This window comes from Papaver somniferum, chromosome 5, assembly GCF_003573695.1.
Source record: "Papaver somniferum cultivar HN1 chromosome 5, ASM357369v1, whole genome shotgun sequence".
Classification (NCBI taxonomy): Eukaryota; Viridiplantae; Streptophyta; class Magnoliopsida; order Ranunculales; family Papaveraceae; genus Papaver; species Papaver somniferum.
Genome location: NC_039362.1, coordinates 126,149,747 through 126,177,517, shown reverse-complemented (window position 1 = coordinate 126,177,517; position 27,771 = coordinate 126,149,747). Strand labels below are relative to the sequence as shown.

General features: G+C 36.0%; 1 protein-coding gene and 1 pseudogene across 1 annotated transcript; one reads left to right on the top strand and one right to left on the bottom strand.

Moving 5' to 3' along the window:
- The first annotated feature begins 11,618 nt into the window (after positions 1-11,618).
- LOC113282628 (RING-H2 finger protein ATL56-like) lies at positions 11,619-13,416 on the top strand. Its single transcript, XM_026531670.1, has 2 exons — positions 11,619-11,822; positions 12,532-13,416. Exon 2 carries the CDS (start codon positions 12,599-12,601, stop codon positions 13,301-13,303), a length of 705 nt encoding a protein of 234 aa, XP_026387455.1. The 5' UTR covers positions 11,619-11,822; positions 12,532-12,598; the 3' UTR covers positions 13,304-13,416.
- Positions 13,417-16,882: 3,466 nt separating this feature from the next.
- Positions 16,883-26,522, bottom strand: LOC113279562 (annotated as a pseudogene).
- Between the last annotated feature and the right edge of the window lie 1,249 nt (positions 26,523-27,771).

Here is a 27,771-nt window from a genome sequence, read left to right as displayed (position 1 = left end):
TACCAATCTCGATTACACAATCAAAAAACAACCAAAACATCGAATAGGAGGTGGGTTTAAGTTCACGTACCCTCTAATTGGAGCCATTCCCTTTTTGGGTTTCGATTTGCTTGCTTCAGAAGCTCTCCGCACGTACACCTTTGCATTCACCGTATCTACAAGATTAGGAATTTGAAGTGATTTGCGAGCGGTTTGCTTTGTTTTAGCCATATTTGTAGAAGAAGTTAATCGTCGATTAAAGTTTTATCATCGACGATTACGCGATGAATCGGTTCGAAGAATTTTCCTCGGTGGAAGTGGAGTCGTTAATGGTGGAGGTGGAGAAGAGAAAGGGAGGAGAGGAAGATGAAGATGAAAAGAGAAACTGATTTTCTCTTTGATTTAATTAGGATATATAGATTAGGGGCCTTAATCATGGTAGTTAATTAGTGAAACTGATTTTCAATTAATGAAGGATAAAATAGTTTATTCATATTGCGATATTTACACCCCTGAAAATTTTGGGAGGCAAACAAAATTTCATGGCCCCGAATTGGAAGTTATGGCCCCCAATTAAAGTAAACTAGGTAAATTATTTGTTTTCTATTCGTAGCATTGATGTATACAATGAATGAAAAATAAATTGACGTAAGAGGAAAATTTAATAAAATAATGTACGGTTGTTTATATTAACTTTTGTCGGTATAATTATTGCCGATGCCACTTGTGAGTGGCTGCCTTATGCACACGCCAGAGGATTATACACTAAGCTGTGAGTCTATGATTATGATGAGTCTATGACAGTTTCATAGCCCATGAGATGTGATGTATCTTTCTGCCTTTCTGGTGTGGGCATGGCATGGGGCAGCCATATAATATTTTCTACAAAAATTCTAAACGTACCGAGTATAAAAACAACATATAAACCAGGCTCTCACATTTGTTTTAATGGTGGCCCCATAAGTGGCCCCCTGCTAATCTTCATGAGGTGGGGCCCAGTTGCAATGTGAGAGCCCGATTTTGTTTCTGTTTTTTTGCGCGGTACGTATATAAATGTTGTATTTTCTAACAGATCTTGTTTTTGTTTTCTGAAAGGACAACAGAAATTTTATGATTGTTCTATACCGACAGAAAATAGACTAAAAAATGACTCAAGAACTAAATATGGTAACAAAATTAAAAGTCAAACAAACACCTACACAAATCAACAAACCATCCCCAAGGTAACCACCAACCAATTGTCATTCGGGTTTTGTTATTTTGTGTACCCATGCACAAGATAAAAGCTAATCATTGGCATTGGGAATGATAAAACACAATAAAAAAATATGAGAAATAGTGTATCTTGCATTGGAGAAGGTAATGTTTGCACTCGTATAGAGAAAAATTCAAAAAACCCATGGGCATTTACCTTCTCCAATTCAAGATACACTATCTCTCATATTTTTTTTATCGTGTTTTATCATTCCCAGTGCCAATGATTGGCTCTTATCTTGTGCATGGGTGTACAAGAGAACAAAACCCGAATTTCTCAATTGCTGCAACCTCGAGGTAATACCTTTTCTATTACATACTGTTGTTTCCTCTTCTGGTCTATATGGACTACCAGGAATGAGCTTGTATTCAACCAGAAGCAGTGTACCCATGACGACATCCTGGCGAGATCTTTTGCACACCAACATGAATTTGAATGGGAAAAAATCTTCCCTCCGGTTCTCCCCGGGGAGAGTCCTTCCGAATTCACAACAAACATCACAAAATCCCATGCAACCATTCAAGTGGGTTGGAGTATACCACCACCAGACTGGTATAAAATAAATACTGATGGTGCAGCGAGAGGCAACCCGAGTATAGCGGGAGCATGATTCATTTGTAGGAATTCGAGCGCGCACACGGTACTGGCTCTTGCACAACTTCTAGGTATAACCACAACATTAACAGCGGAAACGTGGGCAGCAGTGTTAGCAACCAGAGCAGCAAATGAAAGAAATTGGACTAAAGTCATATTCGAAACGGACTCGAAAAATCTCGTGCACTTCATCAACAATCCAAGGGAAGTTCCATGGTATATCTCTGAAATGATTAAGGAAATCATACTTTGAATGCGACAAATTCCTTGTTGTGATATTCAACATAACTATAGAGAAGGAAACCAAGTCGCGGATGGACTGGCAAACTTTGCAGCCGATGGTAACCAAGCCGAAAACCTATCAACATCAATTTGGAAACGGACGAATCCAGCTTTTCTTAATCAAATTCTTTTGGGCGACTCTATGGGAATCACATTCCCGCGTGTAGTAACATTGTAGTTGGTTTTTTATTTAATTTCATGCTTCAAAAAAAAAAAAACTACACAAATGACAAATGATGATGAGAGGAAACTTAATTAGTAGGTAACTGAATTAATATGCAACTAATGCATCTATTCCAAAAGGTAATCATTTAGAACCTCGGACCTAGATCCTAGGTCCGAATTAGTAGGTCACTAATTTGCGAATCCGTCCATATAGACCGAATTTGTACGTATCACCCGTATACCTGGAACTCCTTCTTTATTTTACGAATTTCCATCCCAAAACGAATTATACGCGTATTTACGAATTACCGAATCATACGGTCCATATAATGCTTTGCCATGTCATTACTAATTTGTCATTCTTTATTATACTTTTGACTTTTAAAATCTTACATACACCAATGTGATTTCAATACCACCAACGACCATGCTATTTGCTGATTGTAATGCACACATTATTGTATGTACAGTTCATGTAAATTATTAAATCATAATATCCAATGAGAGATCATGTTAAAAATGATTTTTTTACAGGTTAATATATGTCGAATTTTGTATGCCGAATTCATATCTCCAAAACGAATTATACACGTCCATATGTCGTTCCTTCTTACTGCCGAGTCACGAATCGTTGACCGGATTTGACTTTTCCGAATCTGTATAATACTCGTACATATCCTGTACCGAACGTTTTTCGTACCCCGAATTGCTAACTAGGACTTAAATCATAAAAGGTTTAGTTTATGTTATTCCATTAAATTTGGTTCTGTTGAATAAATGAGGATAAACTATAGAAGAAAAGTATTAAATTGATGCAGAGATGAATAAATAGTACAATATACTTATTCTTTTCTTTGGTTAAGTCCAAGTGCAAAGTTATTTACATTGCAAAGGGCACTTCAATGAGAGCTTCCCCAAAAAGACGAACAAAGTTATTTAAATCTATAATGAGGCATATTTGGAAACTCAGCAGAAGTAAGAAAACCAAGCCTGCCTTTATACTATATAGCCATCCTTGGTACCCATCGGAAGCAAGCCGCCTCTTTTAACCATCACGTCAACTACAAAGTTAATGTCCATGTAGGCATTCTCGAAGCGAATGCGCCTATACCATCGGTAGAAGCTAGCCACCTCTGTCGATTATTCTCAAAGTTCTGATCTTAGTTTAGGCTTATCAAAACGAGTTACGATAGTTCAAGTACAATCAAATCCTTGATAAGAAAACTAGCTAACCTAGTTTTTTCTTGTCTAAATGAGAAAAAATTATTTATGAATAGTTGTATCCTGATAAATAGCTGAGTTAATTCAAATCAAAGGGAAAGTTGCTTCGGGAAATTATTTCCTTGATAATGTGCTAAAAACAAGTTACTTAGGTAGTTTCGGTTTTAATATTGCTTATCTTAACTCTAATAGGTTGTATGATTTGTTATGAGGATTACTCTTGTAATTTTTCATGTCTTTGTCCTTTATTGTGACAAAAATGGGGAGAAATATATGGAGTATACGTGTGATTGACAATCACTGAGAAATTATATATGTGCTTAAAAGTATACATCTAACGAAAGAGTAAAACATAGACTAATGGACAGAAACATATCATATTGTTGTGTAGTATTTTATACTACAAAAGAGGAATAACAAATACGTTCATATTGAATATCTACCTAGCTTTCCTTTAGAGGGCTTAAAGCTTTCGTTATTCAAATGTGTCAACATCAACCTTTCGTTTTGAATAAGTGCAGGTTATGAGGTGTTGAAACTTGAAATCAACCGTATGAAGAACGAGTTAAGAGAACGTTATTTAATATACGTAATATATGTATCTTTTAATTCGTGTCTCCATATATAGAGTTTTTCCACTAAAATTGACAAAGGGAGAGATTGTTAGAGCATTGCTCGGCCACCAAGCGTTGGTATGTTAAGGTTGGTTGTCATATTTTAGTATCAAAACTTATAAATCGCTTGATTAGATTACTAGAGTTAACTTCGTTATGTTACTCTAGAAATGTTGATACATACAAGTATTACTCTGAAAACCTGAAGATTCTGAAAACGTATCGACATCAACGATTACATCATCCTTCCACTTGAGGTTGGTAATACATGGCTTGACTTGTTTCCATTTTTATTTCGTAATCTTTCAAGTCATTTCTGATTAAAAACATAACATGTGAAGTTATTTACATGAAACTCTAGTAAATTAGACTTGATCGTCATATTGCGATCAAAGTACAAGGAACAATATATCAATAGTGATAAGTGCTTTATATTGGTATATTGAATTACAAAGTATAATGCTTATTTTTTGGACTACGTAATTGCGACATCGACATAATCTTTGTAACTCGTTACTAGGTTGTGTAGTGAACATAAGTTTGATTTCATACCTAGAAAATTATGTTTAATTACATGAGTTTAAGAGAGTAGACGTGTGAACTTGTTTCATAGTCGAAAGGAAATCAAGAGTATTGATGGTCCGGTTTTCATTGAAGATATTGAGGTTGGACCGATCCTAACTTATGTTGGGAGTCGCGGTAGAACCGATCCTTACCTATATTTGGAGTCAAGGTAAAACCGATCCTAACTTGTTTTAGGAGTCATGGTAGAACCCAATAGGCAAAACCGATTTCTCTAAGTCACGTACACTTTAGGGTTTTTTTGTGAATTGCGAATTGGGTTTGCGAAATAGGAAAGTTCAAGATGTCGACATACTGAGTAATTTGATCATATGCTGAAATCTTATTGCTTAATTGTTCAAAGATATTCCTTGATACTCCAGGTGAGATCCCAAACCGAAATATGAAAGAATCTTTTTGAGATTTTCGAAATTAATATGTTTTGTTTTACCAGCAATCAAAACATATCCTGGAAAGATATATTGGTTTTCCATGAAGATTTTGGTTATTAGATACTAGTTGGAATTCGAAAAAACTAAATTTAGGTGTTTTATTGCATATTTTAAGAATATTTTCATTTACGGAAATTCCTTGGTGTCCAAAATACCTTGGTCTATAAATAGTGAAGTTTGTTCTTCTTAAAAATTTACCCTGAGCAAGGAAAACTTGATCTTTGTTGTTCTGGTATAACCGAATAATAATACATTCTCGTAATATTATCTTGGAGAGGAGAGTGACTTAATTAGGAAAAATCTCTTACATCCGCTAGTTTAAAAACTTCTTTGGGTCAAGAAGCATCTGCTAGTACCGTTAGTAGGAAACTAGAATTGCATTGTTATTTTAGTTTTCAATTATTGATTTAATTGACTAACAGTTGTTAACTCTTGATCGTACCTAGTTTGATTATTATAGAGATCATTCTCTTCTGACATACCACTCAAACTAGATCAAGGGATTAACGTTGACTCCGTTCTGTGCGTGATCGATCATAAGTCAGGAATCAAGTTTGTTATTGTGCAGGTACAGAAGATTATTGAAGATTTGAAGAAAAAAATATTTTTCTTATTGGTTTCGTATCTTTGTTAATTGCTTCGTGCACAAGCTTGATCGGCTAGGATCCGACTAGATCTAGTTTATCTTTTGATAGATTTGTTATTTCTAGTCGTATTTAGATCGACAAGCTATCATTTGGTGGTACTCTTCAATATCAGAATCTGCTAGTTCTATTTGACTCGATCTGGTTAACTTGTTTAATCCAGATCTTGGAAGATCTAAACCTGACAAAGGAGCTTAATAGATTTTAAACAGAAAAGTTAAGTTTTTGTCACACTCAACACAAATATCTCTGATTGATTTCCTGAGATAGGAGAGTGGTTACCAAACAGATTAGTCCTTTAGTGTCTGGAAGACGATCGAAAGGGTTGAGTTCTTTAATTCTTAGGAGAGACTGAAGCAACTTAAGATAGTGGAATCTATCTTAGGATTCACGTGTGTTGTCCAGATTGGTTTTAGGCGCATGGATACTGAGGAAACTAGGTAAATATGGGTAGTTTACTTGGTCTCAACTATACGAAGTTGGTAATGTCTTTGTATGGCGGCATAATTATGAGAGTATTCAAAACTGGACTACGTCTCGGGGTTATTCTGCATTTGTGATTTCCTCATTAACAAAATCTTGTTGTGACATTTACTTTACTTCTGCATCATAATTAATGTTTAGTTATAATAAAGTAAATTATACTTGTACGTTAACCAGACACTTGATATTGATCCTGTAGTTAAATCGGGCTTGTACTGTAACTATTATAAAGTGATCGCCTTGTTGTTGTATTATATCGACTTCTTTGCCCATGGACGATCACACAAGGTGTGTTGTATTCCGACACTTGGATTAATCTTATAGTTAGGTTTGGTTCGAACAAATTAACTATATACCAAGTGTATACCTTGTTTCCGTCATGTTCTTGACAATATCTGTCTATATTAGATCACACAAGGTATCGTACTTATAGGTTTATATCGAAAATATTATGGTATACTTGGCACCCTCGTCATTTCAAAGCTATCCTTGAAGAATGGAGATTGAAGACTATATGAAGACATCTTGGAGAACTTCATTAAAGGTTAGTAATAAACACTTAATTCTCTTTTTTACTCTACCTCTCTATCTATCGAACCAAGTGCTCACTCTATGGAACAATTCCTATGATGGTAAATAACTAAATATACACATATGCATACACTCGAGGATATTTGAGACCAAGACTTTTATGAGAATGATCCTTTTCCGTAGAAAGGTCCTCATATTGTAGTGCATGAGAATATTAATTCAACGAGCCAAGAATCACTTAATTCCGAGTTATAACGAAGCAGTCATGGGTGATTTATTAAAGCAACATTTATTATGTGTTGCTAAGGTAGTTCGTGAATATGAAATTGTACACGAACTTTTGGCAACACTTCGTGAACTAAAACGGGAAATACATGAGTAAATGGATTTTTTAGTTAAATACTTGGTGTTTCCTTTCCTAGAAAAGGTAGCGTTGTTTCCAAGAAACCTAGCTTTGATAATTCACTATAAATAGAGCTTTCATGTAACCACACAAACGATCCCTTAAAAAATTGTGTATGTGTGTTGGATAAGATTGTTTTCTATATCTTTGTTCTTCACGAACAAGAGTGGGATTTAAAAAGACTTTACTTGGGGATCGTAAAGCACATGGAAGTTATCTTCTTTGATAGTTACGAAACACGTTTCTAGGTGTTTTTCGTAAATCCTAGATTTGATAGATCAAGATATCTCTATATTATTTCTAGGTGATCTTGTGAGGAAGAATCAATTAGGTTACGGAACGGTAAACTCTAATTGTTGAGGAGCAACTTCTAAAGAGAATTAACGTTCTGTTAGAATATTTTCAAGAGTATCTTCTGAAAAGAGTTGGTGTTCTGATAGAAGATTTACAAGACCAATTCCTAAAGAGAATCGATGTTCTGTTAGGAATTCTAGAGGTGCACAATACAACTGAAGCAAGTATTATATTTAGTTTGAAATATGATAGTAGGTAATTGGTGTAACTGTTCAAATCAGCGTGTGTTCAGTCTGGACTACGTCCCAGGGTTTGTCTACAAGATTGTGGTTTTCCTCGTTAAAAAAATCTCTGGTGTCTGTATTATTTCTTTTCCGCATTATGTTGTTTTATCTTCATAATTTAAAAATCACAGGTTGTATGTATCTAAAGCTAAATAGTGTTAACTCAACTATAAAGAACCTACAAGACTCGTTCTTGTTGAATTCATATCTTGAAATATAGATTACAAGACTTGTTCTTGTTGGAATTCGGTTCGTGAAAAGTTCGGATATATACTAGGTTTACCTTGTTAAAATAATCTTAAATACAGTTTCGTAACCAATACATATAGATTGTACAAGGATTGTCCATATAGGTTCCCGAACGAAAATTTTTAAGGTGTACTTGGTACCCTTTCCTTTGCAATCAAATATCATTTAATTTACTTTAAACTTGTAGAGTTTTATTTCTTCTAGGTACACCTTTCTATATCAATAATCTTAATATATTGAGTAATAATTTTGTATATCCCAAAATATATTAGTTTACAAGGTTTAGTATTAATATATTATTACTCATTTTGTTTAATTTTATATTTGTAGTTTTCTTTTCTATTTTGGTATATTCTCGAAGAAACCACCACAACTTTAAAAAAGAAATACTATTTTCTGACGCATGTTTGACACTTGTCATCTATTTTTCCGCCCGATGCTCACAAAGTTATGCTCGCATACCCCTTATCCGTTAGATATGTTTAGAAACTATCATGAGAAATATAGGTGCCCCCAAATAGAACATATAGGCACTAATTTTATGTTTCTTTGTTAATTTATCCTATCTCTTCTTCCCCATCACCTACAAATTTTCTCCATGGAGAAAAAAATTGCAGATATGAACATCAAAGAAGAAGATTTCACAAACATGCTCTTAAATCATTACCTTCAAACGAAACGTCGGTACATGCATCACCATCATTATATACCAAACAAGTTATCTACAAAGTACCAAATAACATACTAATATATACATTATCTCCATCCAATAAACGAGTGTAGATGATGAAATTTTGTGAAAGGTAAATAATCACTCTAGGATTTCCCTCAACATTCACATCAAATATAAAGCGTAAATATGCATAAGGATCTTCGCGTGATGGAGATCCGATGTTTTAACTCTTGTCGCCTAGACTCGGCCCTAGTTTCAAAAAGACAAAGCTTATCCGCCTCATAACCTAGTCTGAAAAATATGAAGATCATCCGCATGAGCTAAACTCAAATCTTACAGGAGAGCCTCAGCTCTTGGCATACAAAGGCACCTATAATTGTGATTCTAATAACATCCCCGCGATATACTACTGGTCATAAAAACTTTAAGGTATCATGAAACATCCACGACTAACTCACAAGCATGAGCGGAGACATATTGCCCCCCGCAAACACTTTTCGTTTCTATCTGAGGTCAGAGAGTATAACTCCGAGCACGCACCCGCGAGACACAACTTGTCATGTATACTCTAGGTCAAGGTTCCTGTCTTACCTGGGCCTCATGAGTGGTTTCGTGTACATGCTAGCGAGATAACAACTAGTCATTCTCGCCCCGAGCCTCGTGACATAACCCTACAACATTTTTTCGAGATTGCATATGGTCCTATCTGTCCCATAATATGGACACAATAACGATTGAATCTTAGAATATGAAAGTCAAAGAAAATTAATTCGTAGTTTCCTATAGATAAGAGACATTAATTATTAGGCGTACAAGCCTTACTCTCAGTCTCCTGAATACGTCACAGCTGCCTCTAAAGGGACTTTAAACTCTCTATGAACAAAGCCCTATCCAATCTCATAGGATTTGAGCTCTACTAGTTCATCTTAAGAGTCTTGTATAGATGCAAGACTCAGGCACAAGCCTCATCTTCAGCCACTCAATAAGTATATATATGCTTATGGATAATAATTTAAGTCTGAATCACACAATATTATAAGTGAAAACTTTTAAAACAACCGCACACATCATAAACTTAGTTTTTAGTAAATTTTTATGAAAAGCCTTATCAGTGATGAGGTGAAAGGAAATCTAGTTTAGAATACCCATACTATTAAATCGAGCAACATAAGTCAGAGTTTTCCTCCTGCATGAAAGTACAAGATTAATAAAATATCCAAAGGTTTTGTTTCTACTTTCAAGTTATTCTGTATATGCACATAATTATAAATGAAATCAATAGGGGGATTTTGCGTTTCCCCCTCAAAATAAATGGCTATTTTGCATTTCCCCCTTCTTAAATTTTTAATTGGTGAAACCCCCTTTAACGTGGTTGCGCCGTAACTGGCCAGTTAAATCCAACACGTGCAGTGCACCCGTGTGATACTAAATGATGACAATGCAAGTAGAGATAGTTACCATATACGTGGAGTCTTCTGAGCCTAGCTTTCACATTAAAAAAAGAAAAACAAAGAACACACCATCGCCGCTGTACCTCACTCCTATAATTTTACTCGGTCATCGGATTCCACATTGCTGGAACCTTAAAAAATCACTCCCAATTTTTCACAATACTCAAATGCCCTTCACGCAATCACCAAATCTTATCCAAATCAAAGCATATCCAAAGAAGGTTTTCATAGTGGATTATATAGTGACGCCATTAATGGAGAGTTCAAAAGGTTGTTGTAGTTAAGTAACCATGGTGAAAATCTTAATTCAAGAACTTATATATCATGTGATAACTCATCATATGCACTATCCCATCAATAAACTCATGATCAATTAGTAAATCCTATAAGCAAATGTTGTTGTTTCCCATATCAATTTTATTGTTGATCCCCTGAGAACATCAATTATAATATATCAAAATCCATGCCCGCATCAATTTTATTGTTGCTGCTGTTATGGATTGAATTTATCTCTCAAATCCAATTAGGGCTTAGTTTTGGGTATTTTTCATCTTGGTTTTGTTCATCTGATTTAGGAATTAAACGATGACGGGGAAGAGAAACTGAGGGAGATTAATTTGTGTTTTTTTGTTTTCCCCAGAGAATTAGTTGCAGAGAAATATTGGCGAAGACGAAGAAGAAAGAGATATGATATCTGTCTGTTCATCCATTTCAGTTGATTGCAACCGCAAGATATCAAATCGTTGTTCTTCAAACACGTGTAACTAATTTTGGATTTTCCATTATGTTATTTTATTATAGTCACACATGAACTACACGTGCAGGATTTAACTGCCAGTTACGGCACATCCACATTAAAGAGGGTTTCACCAATTAGTAATTAAAAAAGGGGGAAATGTAAAATAACCATTTATTTGGGGGGGGGGGGAATGAAAAATCCCCCAAATGAATAATACAAGAATTTTGGTATAAATACTCTTATGGTGTTTACCTTATTATGAGTCAAGAAGAACTTATGTTTTCATTATTTTATAATGTGTTGATGAAGTAGTACATGCAAGGGAGTATATATGTCGGCTAATGATGTATGACCGCCATGACTCGTATTAACGTATTTTCATATAAAATATTATGGCTTATTATAATAGATCGGGCACTCTTTCAAAATTGTACATATATTTGTTTCGTATCAAACCTCTAATGAATATCTCTGTATTTTTATGGGTCATATGGACCAAGTTGGAGAATGTTGGACTTGTGATGCACATACCCATATCCATTCCGGTTTTAATAAGAGAGTAGATCCATTTTCAAACTAAAATCTTCTTTTGGATGAAAAAAGTATAAATGGAGGAGAAAGGATTCTTGAATGTTAGCTATAAAAGTGGTAGCTTAATTATGAAGTTTTCTTGGATGCAAAGAAAAACTATGACTATAGATAGCATAACAAAGATGATAAACCTATCCCTTACCACATAAAAGAGTTACTGGAATTCCGTCATTATAACTAGTAACTAAAATACATTGGTACAGAGAGTAAAATTTATACTCACCATATTATGTCTATGAAGTTTATCTATTGACGGTTGAATGGAAGTTTGAAATTAAAAGAATCTTGTCCCAAACATAAACGATGAAGAAAGGAAAAAATCACACTCAAAAGTTTTGTTGTTAACTTCAACTTAAGGTATGTCACTTAATTTACTTATAATTATCAACAGTTGATTTTGTAGCCTCCATAAGTGACCGAGTTTCATTTTTTGTGCTAGAATAAGTGATTGCATGCCGAATATCTAACAAAAATTACTAATTTCCTTACCGAAAACGCTAATAACTTGTTTGGGTAGTATATGAGAAGTTATTTTCTAACTTCTAGAAATTGAGAAGTTAAAAATCAGTTTGAGTACGAATTTCAAAATGATTTCTAGAAATTAAAATATTAATTTTTTATGAAACAAAGTAGTTTTATTTTTGATTTTTGATTTTGATTTCGGCTATTAAAGAAACAGAAATACTTCTACTTCCTACTTTCCGCATGCAAGCCCACTATAGAAATGGGACTAAACTAAGGCAAAATAGGATAGAACAAATATGGTCCTTTATGTATCCCACCTTTAGCCGATCGCTTGCAACTCTTTCTCGAAACCTGCTATGTATCATTGCTAATTTTTATTTTATATTTGGTCTTTTCTTGGAGAACTGGCCAAAATCTTTGTTAGATGAAAATAATTCGTTACGCATGTTTGCCTCTTGTCGTGTCTTATCTTATTCTGTCCCCTGATGGCACTCGTGTACCCTAATCCGATATGTTCACGAGATAGTTTGGCCTTTGGTGCCCCCAAATGAAAAACTACGGGCGCTAATTCTTTTCTTCTTCCCTTTGTTAATTGGATCAGCCCATCTCATCATCTCTTCTTCTCCACCAACAAAGTTATTTTTCCATAGAGAAAAAAAGTTGCAGAGATGAACATCGAAGAAGAAGATTTCACAACCATGCCCTTAAATCATAACCGTCTAATCGAAAGCCGATACATGCATCATCATCATAATCACATACCGTCCAACGATCATGCCGTCATCTTTCCATCACCATCAACAATTTCGATTCGAAGATCCACAACAACACCAACAACAGCAGCAGCTTCAACAGTATCACCATCAAAATCGAACCCTAAATTTCTTGCTTTTTTTATCCAAGCAGTAGTAATGGCGATTGTAATTTTGTTATTCTTCCTCTTCGTTGGAATCGCTGCAATTGTTCTCATCCATATCGCGATAATTGGTAGAGCAATTCATCGTCGTAGATATCGAAGATCATTATCAAGAACTGCGCGATCAGATGATTTGATGGAAGATGATTTAGATTTTGGTGGTGTTGGGTTTGGGTTATCTCATAGAGATCTTAATAAATTACAAGCTTTTTATTACGGTTCCGGTGGTGAAAAATCGGATTCTTCATCCAGTTCGTCGGAAGATTGTGCTGTTTGTTTAGAGGCATTGAAACAAGGTGAACGGAGTCGGATTCTACCACAATGTAAACATGTTTTTCATGCTAATTGTATTGATTCATGGTTGATTAGAGTTCCCGCATGCCCGGTTTGCCGTGGAACTGTTGACCCGAATTCAGATACAGATGGATTCGAGGATAGTAACAATGAATTTATGTAAGTTTTTTGTTGTTTATTTTGGATTTTGTGACCTAAATATCAGTTCTTGATGTTCAAATTTCAGTTTGATATGGTTTAGTATATAAATAAGTGATATATCCATCGATGTTAACTGGTTTCGGGTTGTATTGGTGGGGGAGGTTTTGCATGATAAATTGATCAGTGCTGATCAATTTTTTTGATACTAATTTGCCTTTGTGGTGCCTTAGCTTAGCTTAAGTATCCAACTAGACAAGGCCACTTGGTTGTTGTCCATTGCCCCTGTTAACTGTTGAATTTTACGGTTTGTAAACAATACATTAACAAAGTCAGTTGATTGATGCTCGCATAAACAAGGTTAGTTATTTTGTATTCACTTATTGGTGGTTGTATAACGTATTGAGGAGGTTTTGCTTATGTGATCAATTATTTTACAATTGATAATGCTTAGCCTATGTTTTTCCCCCAACTCTCAGTTTAAGTATCAAATGAAACTTAAGTGTTGAATTGGATATGTTGTGTATGATTGCCATAGAGCTAATGAAGTATTGTTAACCTAGAGATTTGATGGGAAATTGTATGATCTTTTTCTGTTAGCAGCAAGTTGCTTGCTTTTTCTGTGTATTTCAGGGGTTTGAGCTGAATGGATTTACTAATTTAGTTATAGAATTTTCTTTTTGCCGAGTATTTCTGCAGTTCTTTTGCACTGATAATGATTCTGTCATACTCTTAGATCAAGGTCCTACCTCCCTCTTCGAACAAGGTCATTTACCATTTTGGATTGTAGATATCTAAGCTAGTCAGCGCAGGGATTATAGATATTTGGTTAGTGAAGAACTCCTAGAAAGATCTTTGAAACCCTCACCATTTGTTGCAGGATGGATGGGGAAGTTGGGAATATTATTAGTTTATCAGAAAATATTTACACTTTATCGCTAATCTGCAAGCACAAGATTGTAGAAATCACATTTGTTATTGTTAAGTAGGCATATTATAGAAAGGTTTTAAACCCCACTTTCAAACTTTTTATTAGGTTTAGAAATTAGTGGACGATTTTGAACTCTTAACTGGTGGTGATCCTTGTTTATTGGAAGAGTCAATTCTAAGATGCACTGTGTCTGTGCATTCTCTGTTTACTGCGATAATAATGGGAATGTCTTATTTATTTGTTGCAAAGAAGCAACTTTGCAATATGAAGTTCGAATTTACTCGAGCAGAGTTATTAGACTTTAGTAGAGATGGAGTCGGGTAAGTTTCTGCAATATAACTTTTAGGTTAATTTCTGGCTTTGCATGCAACAGCATGAAGATTTGAAGTTTCATCATTAACCAGTGTATTTTGTGTTCTTTCATCGTAACATTGTGTATCTGTTTAAATAATTGTAGTAGCTAAGGCATGAAATATCAACCGAGTGATAGCATGAATTTAGCCAGATAATGGTTGTGTTTCATTGGGGTTGGAATCCATCTCGATTAGATTTTAAAAGACCAGCAAGTTGATTTGAAGTCTATGAACGATGAAAACAATGGTGTGATTTGCTCTCTAGTGTTTGGTAGAAGCTACACAGGCAAGAGAAATTGTTAGTGTTCAGACTGAAGAGAATGATGATTTTGTTTTAGGTGAGAAGAATAATCTCTTAGTGAAGCACACATCTTTGTGTTAATAGACTATGTTGAACTATAAATGAGTTTCTTGTTTCTTGAACCTTGCGGGAATTCTTGGACACTATCTTTTTCTGTAAAAAGTTCCTTTCTTTTTTTGTCTTCTGATTTCTTTCTAGTGTAAAAAACTCTAGGTAGTTTTGGGCATAACTTGGGTCACTGACTAGCAATATTCATTTATTTTTAAATTGATCAGTGCTGATCAAATTTTTTGATATTTGTGATACTAATTTGCCTTTTTTATGCATTAGCTTAGCTTAAGTATCCAGTGAAACTGAAATGTTGAATTTTTCGGTATGTTCATGAAAGATGTTAAGCAGATACGCAGACAAGGTCAGTTGGTTGTTGTTCGTTGCCCCTGTTATGCCTTATGTATACCATGAAACTGAAATGTTGAATTTTGCGGTTTGTTTATGAAAGACGTTAAGCAATACATAAACAATTTCAGTTGATTGATGCTTGCATAAACAAGGTTAGTTGTTTTGTGTTCACTTATTGGCGGTTGTATAACGTGTTGAGGAGGTTTTGCTTATGTGGTCAATTTTGATTAAATTCTGATACATCGATAATGGTTATCCTAAGTTTTTTCCCCAACTCTCAGCTGAAGTATCAAATGAAACCAAGTGTTGAATTGGATATGTTGTTTATGATTGCCATAGAAACCTAGAGTGACTGCGTAATTATTTGGGGATAATTGATGGTGACTTTTTCCTGTTAGCAGCAAGTTACTTGCCTTTTCTGTGTTTTTTTTGGGGTTTGAGCTGAATGAATTTACTAATTTAGTTACAGAATTTTCTTTTTGCCGAGTATTTCTGCAGTTGTTTTGCACTGTTAATGATTCTGTCATACTCTTAGATCAAGATCCTACTCCCTCTTATAACAAGGTTGTTTAGCTTTTTTTTGTTACCATTTTGGTTTGTAGATATTTAAGTTAGTCAGCCAAGGGATTATAAATATTTTGTTAGTCAGTGAAAAACTCGTAGAAAGATCTTGAAACCCTCACCATTCTTGCAGGATGCATTGGGGAACTGGGAAATATTACTAGTTTATCAGAAAATATTTACACTTTGTCGTCATTCTGCAAGCACTATATTGTAGAAATCAAATTCGTTGTTGTTAGTTAGGCATTTTATGGAAAGGTTCTAAATACTTTCGAACTTTTTATCAGGTTTAGAAATTATAGGATGATTTTGAACTCCTGTTGTTGATCCTTGTTCTGAACCTTTTTTTTAAATGCACTGTGCATTCTGCGTTAACCGTGATAATAGTGGGAATGGCTTATTTATTTGTTGTAAAGAAGCAACTTTGCAATATGAAACTCGAATTTAAACGAGCAGAATATTAGTGGAGTCCGGTTGGGTAAATAAACTTGAGGTTAAATTTTATTTTCTGTCATCTGGGCAATGTGTTTAAATATTTGTAGAAGCTAAGAAACATTGACAGGGTGATAGCATGAATTTAGCAGAAACAGAAGTTATTACGATTTGATAGGTCCTCAGAGACAGAAACAGAAGTTGTGTTTGGGAGATGATCAGGAAATTGATTTGAAGTCTATTAGCTTATAAAGGAGGAATGACGGTTCCTCTCTTGTGGCAAATTGAGAATTGTATATAAATTGTGAACGACATGTGCCGTGACACTCAGCTGCATATATTCTTTGTTTCTGTTGCTGTCAATGCATTCATCATAGCTACAAGCATAGCCATCAATTTCAGTTTTGGTCACCATGGTAAGGTCTAAAAAACAACTCCAATCTCTGATGATTACAGATTATAAGATAAAGATGGGTGGAAATTAGAGGATTAGAACAAAAGAAGATGAAGACTATTTCAATTCATAATTGGAAAACCTTTCATAAAAACCGACCATCCATCCTAACAAAAGGAACATGACATAACCAAGTGTTGAGACATTAAATGTGATCAGATTAAACAGATAAATCACATGATATTACACCTACTTGTTGAATGACCATAACCAGTACCTCCCAACTGGTACACCTCGCCTATGATAGGGTCGCATACGTTCTGTAATACCCTCATCTTGTCTTTGATGTCGTTTATGTTACCGAGTTCATAGCTATCCAACCACTGAACAGCACTGTTGACTGCATCCTCGATCTTCTCTTTATCCTCCCATGATAGAGTCCTCCAATATTATCGATCCTTTTCTTTATCTTGCAAGTGTACATCTCAAAGGAGTTCCTTAACGCTACCTTTTCCCTGTGTTTTTCATCTTCTGACTTGAATATCTCAGCATGCGACAGCCTCCCCTTGTTATTTGTAATTGTAATCATATTTGTGCTCCCTGATGCCTTGTCCTTGGCAGACACAGTCAGAATACCGTCTGCATCAATATCGAAGTATACTGCGATCTTAGCAACACCAATAGGTGCCGGAGGAATTCCTTCTAACTCGAAGGTACCCAACAAGTAGTTGTCTCTAATTCTAATTCTTTCACCCTCATACACATTAAAATCCGCACTAATTTTATTATCCTCGGTGGTAACATAAAACGCTTGTTTCTTGGTGGGAATGGTTGTGTTCCTTGGGACCACCACGTTCATAACACCTCCTTTTATTTGAATACCAAGAGAAAGAGGAGTGACGTCCAACAACACCACATCCTGCACCTTCTTATTACCCTCACCACTCAAAATAGAAGCTTGCACTGCAGCACCATAAGCTACAGCTTCATCAGGGTTGATATTCTTGCAGAGTTCCTTTCCATTGAAGAAATCCTGCAATAGAGATTGAACCATTGGAATTCTAGTGGAACCACCTACAAGTACAACTTCATGAATGCTGTTCTTGTCCATCTTAACATCTGTCAAACACTTCTCAACAGGTTCCATACATTTCTTGAACAAATCCATGTTCAACTCTTCGAATTTAGCACGAGTGATGGATGATTGAAATTCAACTCCTTCATACGAAGCATCAACCTCAACTGTTGTCTGAGTAGTCGAGGAAAGGGTTCTCTTTGCTCTCTCACATGATGTTCTTAACCTCCTAAGTGCCCTTGGGTTTCCACTAATGTCCTTGTGGTGCTTCCTTTTGAAGTCTTTAACAAAGTAATTCACCATTCTGTTATCGAAATCCTCTCCTCCAAGGAGGGTATCTCCATTTGTAGCCTTGACATCAAAGTTTCTCCCGTTAATGGTGAGTATAGAAACATCAAATGTACCACCACCAAGATCAAAGACAAGAACATTCTTCTTCTTTTTGCCAGTCGCCTTGTGATCAAGACCGTACGCCATTCCAGCCGCCGTTGGTTCATTGATGATTCGCAGTACATTAAGGCCGGCAATTATACCAGCATCTTTAGTAGCTTGACGCTGAGAATCATTAAAATAGGCAAGGACTGTGATGACAGCATCCTTAACAGTTGAGCCAAGATAATCTTCGGCAGTTTGTCTCATCTTCATGAGAACAATGGATGAGATTTCCTCAGCTGATAACAATTTATCCTTTCCCTTGTAACGGACTTGAATCATAGGTCTCTTGTCATCTCCAGCAATCACTTTGAAGGGCCATAGCTTCATATCACTCTGAACAGTGGTGTCGTTAATTTTCCTACCAATTAAACGTTTCGCATCTACATAAAAGATATCAAACTCAGCAAGTCTTTAAAAGAGATAGATTATCTAGCAATAGGACAAGGACACCTCTATTCTACATCTGGCAGGTCAAAACTCTCTTGATCAGCAAATTGAACTAATAATGCAAATTCGAAGAACCTAAAAAACTCAGTAAGTCTAATAATACAAACAACATAAACATAATAATGCAAATTCGAAGAACCTAAAATATAAAATAAAGTAAACATGATGATGAGACTAGACATAAAAATTGAACTAAAAGACTTTTAAGTCTTACCGAAAACAGTGTTGATAGGATTCATAGCAGCTTGATTCTTAGCAGCATTACCAATGAAACGTTCAGTATCAGTAAAAGCAACATAAGAAGGAGTAGTATGAAGAAGAGAGTGGGAGAGACTGTTGCTCTACAAATGGTCTGTGCACGGACTTAAGTGGTGACCTCTGGGAGACAAAAGAAGTTTTGTTTTGAGGATTACAAGGAGAAGAAGGCATAAAGAGAGAAGAATTCATAATTCGACAACCTTCCCTTACAACCTTGGCGGCTTATATAGCTGCAACTCCACTCTTAATACATGCTACTGCAACTACCCATTAACAAAAAAACTATCACTTCTATGTTGAGAATGTGATCAGAAGAAACTAAAAAAAGATTTCAATTTTTTCCCGATTTTTGCTACAGCACTGCCGCCTTTGTGTTGAAGGACCATTATCAATACCGCCCAGCTGGTGCACCTTACCTATGATAGGTTCGGATACATTCTGTAACTCCTTCATCTTGTATTTGATGTCGTCTAAGTTATCGAGTTCATTGCTATCCAACCACTGAATGGCATTGTAGACTGCATGCCTGATCTTCTTCTCATCATCCAATGCTAGCCTTTCTCCGATACTATCGACCATGTTCCTGATGTGGTATGCGTAATCCTCAAACGAGTTCCTTGCTTTCACCTTGTTCTTGTATTTTTCATCTTCAGACTTGTATTTCTCAGCCTCTCGAACCAACCTCTCAATCTCAGCGGACGACAACCTCCTCTTGCTATTTGGAATTGTAATCATATTTGTGCTACCTGATGTGTTGTCCTTGGCAGTCACAGTTAATATACCGTCTGCATCAATATCAAAGTATGATGTGAGCTTAGCAGCACCGCGAGGTGCTGGAGGAATTCCTTCTAACACGAACGTATCCAACCTGTGATTTTCACTAGTTTTAATTCTCTCATCCTCATACACCGGAAAATCTATTTTAATTTGATCATCCTTGGTGGTAGTATAACGCGCTTGTTTCTTGGTGGGAATGGTTGTGTTCCTTGGGACCACCACACTCATAACACCTCCAACTATTTCAATACCAAGAGAAAGAGGGGTGACATCCAACAACACCAAGTCCTTCAACTTCTCACCACCCTCGCCACTCATAAAAGCAGCTTGTACTGCAGCACCATAAGCCACAGCTTCATCAGGGTTGATGTTCTTGCAGAGTTCCCTTCAATAAAATAAATCCTGCAATAAAGATCGAACCTTCGGAATTCTAGTGGAACCACCTACGAGCACAATTTCGTGAATGCTTTTCTTGTCCATCTTAGCATCCATCAAACACATCTCAACAGTTTCCATGCATTTCCTGAACAAATCCATGTTCAACTCTTCAAATTTAGCACGAGTGACGGATGATTCAAAATCAACTCCTTCATACAAAGCATCAACCTCAATTGTTGCCAGAGTAGTAAATGAGAGAAATCTCTTTGCTCTCTCACATGATGTTCTTAACCTCTTAAGTGCCCTCGGGTTTCCACTAATGTCCTTCTGGCGTTCATTCACCTTGTGATCAAGACCATAAGCAATCCCTGCTGCCGTTGGTTCATTAATGATGCGCAGTATATTAAGGCCAGCAATCCTACCAGCATCTTTAGTAGCTTGGCGCTGAGAATCATTAAAGTAGGCAGGCACTGTTACAACAGCATCTTTGACAGTTGTACCGAGATAGTCTTGGGCAGTTTCTCGCATCTTCATGAGAACCATGGATGAGATTTCCTCAACTGATAACAAATTTTCCTCGCCCTTGTAACTGACTTGAATCATCGGTCTCTCGTCTTCTCCAGCAATTACTTTGAACGGCCATAACTTGATATCACTCTGAACAGTGGTATCGTTGATTTTCCCACCAATTAAACGTTTCGCATCTGTTAATATATATCCTTATTTAAGGATAATATATTGTTTCCTAGTATATATGATCTTTGCTTTATCATAATATTGGGCTCTATATATACATGAGCAGTGTAACCAGAATTGATAAGATCATCATAATAAGAATTATCTTCTTCTTGATCCTATATTTATGAAGATAGTATCTATGAGCTAGAGTTCTTGATTCATGGGTAGTGATTCAGAATTATACCAAAATAAATCAAAACAAAAAGGGAAGATGGAAAACAAATTTGCTCCTATTATCGTTCAATCTGAAGGTGCAGTATTCAAGCCTGGGATTGTTCTTGATGAAACAAACTATGATTTGTGGTCACAAATCATGGAGATGCATATTGCTGAAAAAGAAAAAACCTCCTTTATTATGGGAAGGACAAGAAAACCTACCGAGAAAGATCCAAGAGATGGTTGTTGATGTCTGTGTCACCTGAAATCATGAAGAGATATATTCGGTTACCTACTTCTATAGAGATTTGGGATGCATTATCTAAAGCCTTTTATGATGGAGATGATGAGATGCAGGTATTTACTCTAAATCGACGAGCGTTTTCGGCAAAACAAAATGGCAGAGCACTCTCAATTTATTATGGAGAACTAACTGAAATATTTGGAGAGCTGGATCATCGTGACAAGGTGGTTATGGAGAATTCTAATGATATTGAAGCCTATCGAAAATCAATTCAGCGCCTAAGGGTGCATATATTCCTTGCTGGATTAGATGAAAGTTTTGAACAAATCCGTGGTGAAATCTTGAGAAAGGATCCTATTCCTGAATTGGAATCATGTTATGCACTCGTTCGTCGTGAATCTGTTCGACGTACAACGATGGCAAAAGAATCGGAAGAAGTTGAACCTGCTGCTATGGCAACTCGAAACTGGTACAATCAAAAAGGGTCTTTTCAGAGATACTCAAAGACTGAGGTGGACAAGTCATCACTTAAGTGTACGCAATGTAATCAATCTGGACATACAATTGACATGTGTTTCGAGTTGGTTGGATATCCAGATTGGTGGGATCAACATCTGGAGAGGAAGAAGGAGACAAAGAAAATTTTTGGTGCTCCAATGGCTTCAACAAAGAAAGGAAAGGATTCCATGGTAATATCTGCATCAGTAGCAAGGACAGGTAACGATGGTAAGTTTTAAAATGTTTCTTCACTTGTTTCGAATAATTCATGGATAGTTTATTCCGGTGCCACAGACCATATGACATGTGATTATAAACAAATCTCTCCCCTTAAACCATCCTTACAAACAGTCTCTACTGCAAATGGCTCACAAGCTTAAATTACTGGTGAAGGGTCAATATCTCTCACTGAAACTTTAAACTTAGATTCTGTCTTAGTAGTTCATACATTAGACTGTAATCTCCTATCAGTTTCCCAAATAACTAATACTTTACATTGTGTAGTGATATTTTGGCCTGACTGTTGTGTTTTTAAGGACATCACAAGGAAGCAAACGATTGGTTATGGTGTTAAGCGTGGGAAGTTGTATTATCTGGATTTGGTGTCAAGTAGTTCGGATAAGCTGCGTCAAACTCTTCTTGCTGATGGTTCTGAGGGGGAGAGACAAAAATCTAAATTTTTTTTATGGCATCAACGATTGGGACATGCGCCGTTTGGTTATTTTAAAAAATTATTTCCTAGTTTGTTTGCAAAACTTGATATTTCTAGTTTTCATTGTGAAGTATGTGAACTTGCAAAAAGCCATAGTGCTTCTTTTCCATTATCATTCAATAAGAGTCCAGTTCCTTTTATGATCATACACTCTGATGTTTGGGGGCCATCTAAAACTACTACCCTGAGTGGTTCAAGATGGTTTGTTACTTTTATTGATGATTGCACTAGAATGACGTGGGTGTGTCTCATGAAAAACAAAAGTGAAGTTACCGCCTTGTTTCAAAAGTTCCATAAGATGATTAACACTCAGTACAACAAACAGATTCAAGTACTTCGTAGTGATAATGGTGGTGAATATATGGATTCTGACCTTCAACATTATTTTGAGGGACACGGGATTATTCATCAAACTACTTGCTCTAATATGCCTCAGCAGAATGGAGTAGCAGAGAGAAAGAATCGTCACTTACTGGAAGTGGTCCGTGCTTCATTGATAGAAGCACATATGCCACTGATGTATTGGGGAGAAGCACTTACTTCTGCAGCATATCTTATCAATCGAGTGCCATCCAGTACCATTGTGTTTCAAACACCCCATCAAGCTCTTGCTGAAGCAGTTGTGGCTCCAACTGTTCCTAATCTTCCGCCTCATGTGTTTGGTTGTGTAGCTTATGTTCATCTGCACAAGAACCAACGTGATAAGTTGGCTCCTAGAGCTCTGAAGTGTGTATTTCTGGGATATGCAACAACTAAAAAGGGATACCGTTGCTATCATCCTCCAACCAAAAGAATGTTTGTTACTTTGGATGTTGTATTTCATGAAGATACTATGTATTTTTCATGTGAGTCTGAACTTCAGGGGGAGTACCATAAGGAAATTCAGACTCTTAACTATGATGAAGATATATCAGAAATTGATGTATCTGTTATTGTCAACTCTGATGATATGGTAAGAGAATCTGTTGATGAAAGTTCTTCACGAGAAGAAACAGAAAGTACAGTATTAGATCGTGATATAGAGATTCAAGATGAGGTTATGATAGAAGAGATTCCAGAGTCTATGTTACCTCAAGAAGATGAAACACCAAACCAATCGTCTGCTACGGATGTTCTTGAAGAATCTCGGAGACAAATTCCACAACGTGTAAACAGAGGTATTCCTAAACCCAAATATGAACCTGAAATCTCTAGTAAGGTTAAGTACCCTATGAGTCATTATGTCTCTCACCATCGTTTGTCTAAAGCTAATAAGGCACTCGTGAATCAACTATCTACTGTTTTTATTCCTAACAATGTGCAGGAAGCATTAGATGATCCAACATGGAGAGCAGCTATAGAAGAAGAAATGAGGTCCCTTTTTCAGAATGATACTTGGGATTATGTTGATTGTCCATAAGGAAGAAAGATTGTGGGGTGTCGTTGGATTTTCACCATTAAATACAAGGAAAATGGTGAGATTGAACGTTATAAACCAAGATTAGTTGCTAAAGGGTACAACCAAACTTATGGTATCGACTATACAAAAAATTTTGCTCCAATAGCGAAAATAAACACAGTACGAGTATTGTTATCGCTTGCTGCAAACTTGGATTGGCCTTTGCAACAGTTTGATGTAAAGAATGCCTTCTTGCATGGTGAATTAACTGAAGAAGTTTACATGGAGCTCCCACCTGGTATTTCAGTTCCAGGATCTCATGATAAGAAGGTATGTAAGCTAAACAAGTCATTGTATGGACTAAAACAATCTCCAAGGGCCTGGTTTGGTAGATTCACCAAATCTATGAGGAACTTTGGATATCGTTGGAGTAATTCTGATCATAATTTATTCATAAAGAGAAGGAAGGATAAAATTACTGCTCTTATCATATATGTAGATGATATGGTGGTGACAGGAAATGATCCAGAGGAGAGGAAATCTTTGCAAAGATACTTATCAAAGGAATTTCAAATGAAAGATCTTGGTTCATTTAAATACTTCCTTGGGATTGAAGTTTCTAGATCCAGTGAAGGAATTTTCTTATCACAAAGGAAATATGTTCTTGATCTGCTAAAAGAAGTGGGCATGTCAGCCAATCCATACACCTTTAGAAGAAAAGGTAAATCTGTGTATTGAACCTGATCAAGTTCCTGCTGATAAAAGGAGATATCAAAGACTTGTGGGGAGATTAATGTATCTATTTCACACAAGGCCAGATCTTGCTTATGCACTCAGTGTTGTTAGTCAATTCATGCACAATCCAGGTGAACAACACATGGATGCAGTATTACGTATTTTGAGGTATTTGAAGTCTGCTCCTGGAAAAGTAATTTTATTCTCTAAAATTGAAGATTATAGAAAGGTTGTGGCATATACAAATTCTGACTATGCAGGAGAAATAGATGGAAGACGTTCTACTGCAGGCTACTTTACCTTTGTGGGAGGTAACTTAGTTACTTGGAGAAGTAAGAAACAAAATATTGTTACACGATCAAGCGCAGAGGCTGAATTCAGAGGTATGGCAGATGGCATTTATGAAACTTTGTGGTTGAGGCTTCTCCTTAAGGATTTGGGGGTTCCTCTCAAGGATCATATTACTTTGTATTGTGATAACAAAGCTGCGCGTGATATTGCTCATAATCCTGTTCAACATGATCGTACTAAACATGTGGAGGTTGACAAGTTCTTCACCAAAGAGAAGCTGGACAACAACATTATTGAGCTGCCACCGGTTCGGTCTGAAGAACAACTTGCAGATATTCTCACACATGGAGTGTCATGCAAAAAATACTTGAGTTTTATGGACAAGTTGGGCATGTGTGATATCTACGCACCAACTTGAGGGGGAGTGTTAATATATATCCTTATTTAAGGATAATATATTGTTTCCTAGTATATAGGATCTTTGCTTTATCATAATATTGGGCTCTATATATACATGAGCAGTGTAACCAGAATTGATAAGATTATCATAATAAGAATTATCTTCTTCTTGATCCTATATTTATGAAGAGCATCTACATAAAAGAAAACAAACTCAGACAATCGTATCGATATGCTAACTCTAAAGGCTATGATCTCATCATGGTATACAGATTAAGAGAACAAAACACAGAAATTGCTAATAGAGTAATATATTTTTTTTGATCGGTCGAAAAGAGAATTCATTGAAAAGAAGCACTTAAGAGGGGTACCTCAACCCAAAGATTACAACCGAACAAAAAAGGGGAGCCGAAAGGGGATTCGGCTACCCAATTAAAAACCACAAAAAACTACGGAGACCGATACAAGGAGTCCCATAAAGAGATCACTATATTTGTCGTAAGCCCTAACATCCTTATCTTTGATTCGGCCCAAAAGAAATCTTGTAATTTGATATCTTTAATTAGGCTTGCCAAAGCTTTCTTTTTGTTGTTGAAGATTCTAGCATTTCACTCTTTCCATATGCACCACCATATTGCAACCGGGATGTTATTCCATATTCGACCAAGCCTTTCATCTCCCCAATTAAACTTCCAAGTCTTCATAGATATGGTGATGTTAGGATCGCATGTCCATAGGAAGTGGCACCCCTTAACAAAATAATCTCATACTCTTCGTGTTCTCCAACATTCGAAGAACAAGTACGAGATCGATTCATTATCCTCTTCACAAAAACGACAAACACTAGAGATATCCATACCCTTTTTAAAATCTTATCCGCCGTCATTACTCTATCATGCGAAAGAAGCCAAAGAAATAAATTGACTTTTTTAGGGTAATCATGGCTCCAAATGATATTAGTTGGATAATTCGGCTCGCTTTGATCACCATCATGCTTAACTGTATATTGACCACGATCGTTTCCAACCCATAATCATGAAAAGAAAATGACAAACAAAAAAATGTCGGATCGCTAATACAGTTAATAGATGACAGACAAAAAAAAAAGACCAACATAATCATGAAATTAGACATATAAATGGAAGTAAAAATTTACCAAAAACAGTGTTGATGGGATTGGTTGCAACTTTATTCTTAGCAGCTTCACCAACTAAACATTTAGTATCTGTAAAAGAAACATAAGAAGGGGGAGCGCGATTTCCTTGATCATTCGCAATAATCTCAACGTGGTCATGTTTCCATACACCAACACATGAATATGTTGTCCCTAAATCTATTCCAATTGCTACCATTGTAAGATCATAAAACTTTTTAGAGAGAATAATAAGAGTTTGTGACATTAAGAACCTAAGGCTTGATAGCCTTTATATACTAAATAGTACTAAGACATTCTAGCATAAATTTCCTAAAACTTAACTCAATCTATATTATAAAAAGAAGTGGTGTGTGTAGCCTTACAAATCCGACCATCGATTTCGTCATCCCACGATAGAGATTGATCGGTTAAATGTCCTATATAGACGTCCGTTCGATCCCTTGGCTTCCTAATAAAAATATGATTCAAAAGATTATTTAACGTCGTCGGATCCTTGGATTTCTTAATTTGACTGCAGCGTCGGATTTTCTAATTTGACTAAGTTTCCGTTAATATATGCTAACACTAAGTAGATGTATTTATAGAACAAAAGAGCATCATTCTTTAACGGTTTCACCAACAGATGGTCTTCTATCTATAGTTCTTCTCCTCCATTAACGACTTCTAATTATTAACTTCGTCTCTCTATATCATAATAATACTGAGTTATTAATACTAAGTTATCATTATGGATGATTTAAAGGATGGATACGGTGAAATAAAAGAAAACAGAGCTGATGATTTAAAAAAAAATTGGTCTAAAGAGGAAAGGAGAAGAAAGAAAACTTAATAGAGGAAGAGGAGTGAATTGGGTAAGAGGTTTTATGTTTAATGCAACCAAATATCTCCTTACTAATACATCTTCACGGAAAACATATGGCTAAGGGTCTGTTTGGCTTATGTTTGGTGGATGACCCTCCATGAAGATTATTCGTATACACCAGATATACTCTGGTCCATCGAACGTTCAATCATCCAATAAGCATAATGATTTGTACCATAATTTCTCAAGAAAATTTAAGTTAGCCTCAACTAATCTAAAAACTATTTTTAAAAAACAAATAAAATAAAAAACATGGTAAAGATTTATGTGCTAGATTTAAGTGTCACAACCCCGACCAACAAAACATTAGGGAATGTTTAAGGGTCACGGTCGGGGTTGTAAGCCCCGGCTAATTTGACCCGACCAACAAAATACTATAGTATTCTCAAGGGACCACGGCCCCGGCTAATTTGACCCGATCAACAAAATACTATGGTATCCTCAAGGGACCACGACCGGGGCTGTAAGCCCCGGCTAATTTGACACAATCACAAATACTAGGGACGCAAGTCCGAACTAACTTATAAGCTCGATGTTTGACCGTTATAATCTAATTAGTTTTGCGAATGACTAAAAAAGATTT

Excerpts from the sequence above, each read along its gene's own strand:
- LOC113282628 (XM_026531670.1), top strand. The coding sequence starts at position 12,599 with ATGAACATCGAAGAAGAAGATTTCACAACCATGCCCTTAAATCATAAC.